The 8,271-nt window shown below is 36.3% G+C and overlaps 1 protein-coding gene across 1 annotated transcript; it reads right to left on the bottom strand.

Annotated features, from left to right (window-relative positions):
• Window positions 1–1,148: 1,148 nt before the first annotated feature.
• LOC106830155 (olfactory receptor 52Z1P-like) lies at window positions 1,149–7,057 on the bottom strand. Its single transcript, XM_014839580.3, has 2 exons — window positions 7,029–7,057; window positions 1,149–2,061 (listed from the first exon to the last, which is right to left on the bottom strand). Exon 2 carries the CDS (start codon window positions 2,037–2,039, stop codon window positions 1,149–1,151), a length of 891 nt encoding a protein of 296 aa, XP_014695066.2. The 5' UTR covers window positions 2,040–2,061; window positions 7,029–7,057.
• Window positions 7,058–8,271: the final 1,214 nt, after the last annotated feature.

An 8,271-nucleotide genomic window follows, 5' to 3' on the forward strand; every position in this document is an offset into this window, starting at 1 on the left:
CAGTGTGTGGAAGAGAAATCCGATTACATGTGTAGAAGTGTATTCCTAGATGGGCTACATGGCAAACACAGAAGTCACTAATAGAAATCTCTGCTGGGTCATTTATGGCAGTGAAAAGCAGTGATAACATGCAAAGAGATGACAGCTTCACTTGGAAATTGAGGACTGAAGGATTCGACAACTTTCTGTCATTTGTACGGGAGTGAAGTGTGTAAAAAAAGCAATCTAACAGTCATCAGGAAAACTCAAGATTTTAACACTCAAGAGATTTGTGATCTTGGGGAAGCCACTTACATTATCTAAGATCCATGTATTTGAAGTAAACACAACAATAGTGATATAAGGTAATATATGTCAATTGTTTATCATTATGTATGGAACATAATAAATATTTAATAAAAGTATCTGATTTTAGAATTCACATTTTAAGTTAAGAACAGGTGCAACACAATTAACTACAATATGATGGCTTCATGTTATTGGTCCACATATTTGCTGATTACAGTAGAAGTGTTTTATACTTCAGCTGAATTTCAACTGTCTATAAGAGAAGCTCAATTACTCACCCCTCACTTCCCATCTCTACACAGGAAAAGTGCATCTATGTTAAACTCTAAAATATATTTCCTTTTTCTCAGAGTTACCTTGATGTATCTTTTTTTTTTTTTAAAGATTTTATTTTTTTTCCCCCACAAAGGCCCCTGGTACATAGCTGTATATTCTTCGTTGTGGTTCCTTCTAGTTGTGGGATGTGGGACGCCGCCTCAGCGTGGCTTGATGAGCAGTGCCATGTTTGTACCCAGGATTCTAACCAACGGAACACTGGCTGCCTGCAGCAGAGCGCGCGAACTTAACCACTCGGCCACAGGGCCAGCCCCTACCTTGATGTATCTTTAAGAATAAATTAAAATGCATGATAATAGAATTCTAGGAGAATTGAGAATATCATTAATTTAAAGGTTTTTTTTCAAAATTTTTAGCTTTAGGAAAATGCATTGGAAACTTTGGAGGATCTTATCCTTTTAAGTGTGTTTGAAGGCTTTTTATGGATTTCATTTATTCCTATCCCTCATTGAAACAAACATTTAAACAGTGTGTGTGTATGTCCTTTATTCAGAAATACTCAATATTTAGCATTATTCTTAATTTTACCAACATGTGCTGATGGGAGTGAAAAGCAAAATCACTCGATCTTGAATCTGTTTGGTCTTTACCCCATAAATGATGGGGTTGAGCATAGGGGGCACTACCACATAGAGGTTGGCTACTAGGATATGGATGTGGTGAGGGATGGTTTTACTGCCAAAGCGATGGGCAAAAAATGAAAAGAATGCTGGGGCATAGAACATAAGTATGACACAGATGTGGGAACCACAGGTGTTAAGAGCCTTGAATCTGGAAGTCCAGGAGGCTATCTGAAAAACTGTGCAAAGGGTCATCGTGTAGGACATGATAATGAACACTATATCCAATCCTGTGGACAGTAAAGCCACAGTCAGGCCGTAAATGATGTTGACATTGATATCATCACATGCCAATCTGGCAACGCCCATGTGCTCACAGTAGGAATGGGGAATGATGTTTCTCCCACAATATATAAGTCGGTGTACCAAGAAGATGAATGGAAAGCAGATGATAAAGCTCCTGAGCACAGCTGCTATGCCAATCTTCCCAATGACTGAGGAGGTTAAGATTGTGGTGTACCTCAGAGGGTAACAAATGGCCACATAGCGGTCGAATGCCATTGCCAGGAGAATAGCAGATTCTGACACAAAGATGAAATGTATGAAGAACATCTGGGATACACAGCTCCAAAAGGATATATACGTGGAATGGAACCAGAAGATGGCCAGCATCTTGGGGACTGTGGCTGTAGAGAGCAGGACATCTGCTAAGGCCAGCATGGAAAGGAAGAGATACATGGGCTCCTGGAGACTGCGCTCAGTCATGACAAGGAAGATCAAGAAGATATTGCCTATGACAGCCACGATATACATAGAACAGATAGGGATGGAGATCCAGGTGTGAAAATCTTCCATTCCTGGGATTCCAGTCAAGATATACCACACATTCTGAGGATTTGTGTGATTGTAAAAGAAAGGAGCCATCTATGGCTGCATATTCCAGGCCTAGTACCTTTAATGAGAGACCTCCAGGCTGACTGAGGATTCAGGAGCACTACCTTAGACTGAATGACGTCGGATCTGCTTTTTTTCACCAATATGTTCTTTGTGAAAGGACAGTGAGATAGATTAACTGGCCAAAAATTACTCTGACTCCCTCCATGGAAGAATTACATCTTGTATCTTGAAAAAAATAATAGTCAGCATTTAATAAATGCTTAATATGTCATATTACTTTACATATGTTAACTTATTAAATCTTCACAATAGCCTGTTGAAAAGACCTTTACAATAATCCATGACATAGATAATGTTATTATTCCCAGAGATGAAAAAAAAAGCCCCAGAGAATTTCAGTCTCTTTTCCTAGGTCCCATTGGATTCAAAGTCAGGCAGGGTAAAATCTCTGATCTTAACCAACATCCAATACTACCTATAAAAATAAAACTAGATATAAAAACATGTCATCAAATTATTCACTGATCATAACCCTGAGTAAAATAGACACATGTGAAATTGAATTGTACTGCTTATGGAAGAGGAAGGGAATTAGATTTTGACAAAATAGATTGCAAACAATATGGCATATATGCCATCTTCAACATTAGTTAACCACTGACTTGATGCTAAGTTCTATGTTAAACATTAATGACACACAGGTGAATTAAATTGATCCCTGTCTGTTAATCAATATATTCCTTAAAATTGTAGGATGAACATTAAAAACCTAAACTATTTTAAAGGCCAAATTGAATTGAGTTCTTGAATGGATATGCCTAGCACGTGGTGAATGAATAATATTCTATCCCACTTGGGTCACTGATTGATAATTAGACCATATAGTATATATTTCAAAATACCACCAGCAGATGACAATGTTTTCATATTATAAAGCAGGGGTCCATAGTCCTTCAATAAAATGGACAGAGGGTAATTTACTGATTACTATTCATCTGGAGTTCCAAAAGAATGTGGATAGAAGCAAGGGAGATGTTGGGTGAAAACGCAAGCTAGGAGATGCAACTGCAGGGTAGGCTGGATATGTGTGTGTGTGTGGTTTTCATATAAACATAGGACCCCAGCCCCGATTCCCAAATAAAATCTAGCTAAACTCTTTATTTTCTGAGGTGATACATGGGCTTAAGGAATGACTGCTTCTTCATCCCTTGATTCTGCTGTAGTTCAGTATGCTAATCATTTGATGGTATAGTTCTACTACTTTTATTTTTTATTAGGTATTCAGTATTCTGACCCTCATTTTATATGATTGAAATATTTGGACCTCATTTTTTGAGTTACAGTTTAGAACATATAATACTCAAATGGTCAGCCCATTAGGCCTTTTCTTAAGTTCATATACAAGTCTTTAAAAATACTATAATAAAATATTGAGATGCTTAAGTCTATGGATCTATTTTAATTACATAAACCAATTGTTCAGCCATTTAACATATAGCTTAAGTTAGTTTGAAGTTTCTTTTAAGTGGGATTGTGTGTTCAGAGAGTGACAGAAAAGATTAATTTGGGAGCATGCCTGACAAGGATCCATGCCAGAGCCAAGTGTGTGAGTCAAGTGTAGTTATGGGGAAGGGGCTTATGTGAGTGGAGCTTCCTAAGGACATTAGAGGTGGGGGTGAGAAGAGTCTGAGTGATAGAAAGAAACACAGAAATGGAGGTGGGAGAGAAGGAAAACAAAAATCAGATTTTTCTTCTAAGTGATCTTTTGGTGACAGCGGTGATCGTCTGCTACACCAGTGATCTGTTTCGTTCTATTTGCCATTGTTTTGAGTGTAGCATTATCACCTTCAGTTACCTAATTCATAGGCCTGGGGCTCCTGGAAGCATTATTTTATAATATTACTGATAGCGTATTCTGACCGAATCGTGGGTATACGGACAGAGGCATCACGTTCTTAATAAAAATATGTGTTTCTGGGGCCACATAGAATTGGATTTAAATACTGGTTACCTCATATTGTGATTGTATGAACATTAAAAAGTTACTTAATTTGGAGGTTAATTTTCCTTTATAAAATATCTAAAATTAAGCACCAATTAAAAATGTGCATCAATTCCGAAGGTAATATTTTAGATGGTTGCTATATAAATCAGATAAATTTCTATCCAAACAACAGTTGAAAAATTACCAGTATTAAGACCAAAATAATTGTTACTTGAACAAGTTTAATTTTCTGAACTTCAGGCTTATGATCCACTAAACAGAGATTGAACTAGTTTAGGGTATTCATAAAGGCAAAGATATTTTCTTACATTGAGCATATAGTATCAATTTGTAATTTTCTCCCCAAATCTGTTGCTTACCTTTATAAAATGCAAGCAGTTCAGCATAGTGATGAGCACTTGGGCTTAGAAATGGAGATTTATTCTTGCCCCATCACCAATGTAACATCTTTGTTATATAGGGAAAAGAGTTAAAATCCCTGAGTTTCAGCTTCTTAATCTATGCCTAGCCTACCACCTGATATATAAGGAATATTCAGTAAATTCTATGGAAAAATTGATGCACATATTCATGTATGTGTACATATATATATTATCTTTAACTACTGAACTTGTTTAACCACTGAGCCTTGTTTTTAACTACAAGAATGCATCTAAGTACAACATTCAGATCTGCATATCAAGAAAAATGACCATTGCATAAACACATGCTAAAAGGGGAAAAATACATAAAAAAGAGCACAAAGAGATACTACAATAGCAGACCAAGTCAGATTAAAGCCACGTCCAATACATCATAGATCAGGGTTCAGGAAAATGCAAGATGATTGCGTTCTAGGAAGAATGAGCAGCTTCTGCAGTTTCCTGACTTTTTTTTCTGGTGTCTTTTTCTACGTGTCTTCACTGAGCATAAATCAGTTTACCTACCCATATTTTCTAGGGTCCTGAAGATATATAACTTGTTGAGTGGAGAAAAAATAAGAGCAAGGAGATGCCCAAAACACAAATAGGAAACCTGGAATGGTCTATTTATATCTCCTTCTAGGCATCTCTCAGGCCCAAGATCTTCAGCCCCCAGAGGATTAAATTTTACTCCCCTCGTGCAAAGAGATGACCTAGAGCTGGCTCTGGTCTCTCCTCAGGGAGATCTACCCCGGCTTTCTATCCCTCTACAATTTGTCCATTTTTTCCTCTGATAAGTGCTCTTGGAGCTTACCCGGAGTGTTAACCCAAGTTAACACATACCTACAGCTAAATATTCAAGTTTATTTTTCATGTCAGAGACTGATGCTATGGCAGTGACATCCTGTTCCCATGGAGGCATCTGCAAACATAAGTTGTCAATGCCACGTGTGGAAGATTTGTACACTTCTTAGAAGATACCTTAAACTGCATTCTGTCATCTTATTTATCCTGAAATTTTAAGGCTCCTTAGTTTCCTCTCTTCCATTGGTCACACAGTAGGGTTAGTCATCATCAGAGGAGTCCAGAAATACCATCAGCCACTATAGAGATCCCTTTCATTTTTTTAAAGGACACTTTATTGAGGGATCCAGAAGGAGGAAAGGAGAAATAAAGACAAATTCCATTATATTCATGGGATTCAAAACTGACTCCATGTGGATTTTGGGATTGGTGGAGAAAGATGTTTTAGCATCAATTTCTTTTACATAGAAGCTTCCTAATATCCATGATTTACTGGTAATTACCAGGAACTTCTTGAGAACCTTTTTCACTTATATTAATATAGCTTTCCTATAAATATGATGACTGACTATCAGCTGACCTTGATTAGACAATCAATGACAGGTTAGTGCCCAAATCCCTCAATAACTTATCTAGACACCTGAGCTCCCTGGCTGAGAGAAGCTGTATCTTGTTACACAGTGTGAGTGCTATACGGAGAGACACTAAATGTTCCCTGCATTTCAAACGTTTTTCATCCCAAGGTCTTAAAACCATAAATGATAGTTAACTTGATAGTTTCTCCTTGCAGTTTTGGATATAAAAAAGGAGAAGTACTTATCCTGCCTATCCTTGGGAAAAAAATTAAAGGAATCAAATTATATTAGATGAAAAGAGATTGAGGAAGAACAGTGAGGAATCAGGTGACAATATAAATTGGCCTCGGCCCTTGATTGTCTAGTGGTGACCAGAAGAACAAAGAATAGGATCTACAGGTGGAGGCAGTAGGCTCTACTGAAGACTTATTCTGATATTTCTAAGTCTGGGGAATCTACAGATCTAGCTGTCCCATCCACTTGAAGAGTTATGCATTACTTTTTGATCAAAGTGTTTTGGCAGATAATGATCTCACATACACATAATAAGCAAGAAGGCATAAACTGTTACTAGTTTAAAACCCACTTCCAGTAATATCCTACAAAGATGGATTAATTACTATCCATGCCTTTCAATACATTTAGTTTCTGTCTATAATCCATTATCTGAAATCCTTAGGCCACATCTTTTAGGAAAATAATTTTCCATGTTTTAGAAAAATTGATATTAGTTAACAAAATCATAGGGGTCTAAATGAGTACCTCATAATCAAATAGATTGATATTATTTCAAAGAACATAGGAATATTTAATTATGTAGGATAAATAAAGATGATAAACATCACCACATCAGTTCGCATCAGGTTTTGCAGTCACTTTAGGTCAGGTTGTGCAGCCAAAAGCTTCAGGTTTCAAAGTTCTATGGATTTCAAGAGAATGGATAAGGGATTGTGGCCCTGAAACAAAATAGTGCTAGAAATTCCATGGGCCATGGCTTTCTTTTCTGTAAATTAAGGATGTTAAACTGGTTGAAGTTTTAGCTCTAAATCTGCTTTAACATTTGAGATTATCCACACTAAGCCTACATGGCTGTTTTATGGACAAGATAGAGTTCTGAATGTGGGTACCTCAGCCAAAACACGAGAGGGAGAGATTCTAATGAAAGCCATAGGGCCTGAATATGGAAAGATTGTAAAGGAATCTCAGATACTCCTTCTTTTGGACACCTAATTTAGACATAACTGGATCCCTGCTTTTTTCTCATTTATGAGCTAATGCAGCTGGAAGCTGGTATTAGGAAAGAGGGCAAAACTATTTACTTATTTCTTTTTCATTGGTAGGATGTAGAGTTTCTCAGTGGTTGGGAGCAGCATTTCTGAAGCATTGAACTTTTCTCAAAATAATCTGTTCTGCCACATTGAGGAGTAGCTTCAGCAACAGCCCCTATTCTGTCCATTTGGAGTTATTAAAACACTTAGGTAAAGACATTTGTCTAGAAATAATTACAAATGTAGCATCTCTTAGATTAGCTAATAACAATCTTTTTGAGGAGGAATATACCAGGACCTTCCTTAAGGAGCTTTGTGCTTTTTCTAATATATCAAAATATCTGTCCTGTACATAGACAGATTTGCATACAGGCCAACAGATTTAATCCTTTCTTTTGTCTTATTTTTTTCAATTTACTGTATTTTATTAGATTTTGTTTAATTACAATAGTAATGCATGCCCATTACAACGAATCAAACAACATGGCACACATAAGGCAAACTTTAATAATCTTTCCTTCTTTTCTATGACATTCAAAGTGATCAGGGTAGGATGAATTATTTCACTTCTTTCTTTATGATCAGAGACATGAAAACCTTATGTAAGTGTGTGTTATCACAATAGGAAGATAATACCTGTTTTATTTAGCAACTTAATTATTTTTTGCTTAATAAATAATAGACAATCCCCAATTCAATAAATATTAATCTATTTCATTGTTTGTAACAGTTGGGCAATAATAAGTAGATGGATGTACCATGATTTATTCATTATTTGTCTTTTCCTGACCATTCAGATTTGATTGAGGAATACTTATCAAGGGAGAAGGATACAATAGAACATATGGGTGGATTTTTTCAAAAATAATTAAGGTATGTTGAACAGAGTAATTGGTGGAGAATGATGAGTACAATTAAAGGAAATGCATTAGGTAATATAGTGTGTGGAAGGAATTTGATTAGTTGTTTTTAACATTTATAGTAGTGTTCTTGTATGTTGTAGGAATATTTGGTATGTTACTTAGTAGAAATAAGCACCCCAAACTTGAAGATTGAAGAAAATATGACTTGATAGACATATGAAGATGTATAAAGATACTAAGAACAAAGTGCAGCCTCACAAAGTGAGGTTTATGG

The sequence above is a fragment of the Equus asinus genome, chromosome 20, assembly GCF_041296235.1.
Source record: "Equus asinus isolate D_3611 breed Donkey chromosome 20, EquAss-T2T_v2, whole genome shotgun sequence".
NCBI classification, from domain to species: domain Eukaryota; kingdom Metazoa; phylum Chordata; class Mammalia; order Perissodactyla; family Equidae; genus Equus; species Equus asinus.

Bases quoted from the DNA above. Each gene is read 5' to 3' on its own strand.
- LOC106830155 (XM_014839580.3), bottom strand. From the start codon at position 2,039: ATGGAAGATTTTCACACCTGGATCTCCATCCCTATCTGTTCTATGTAT.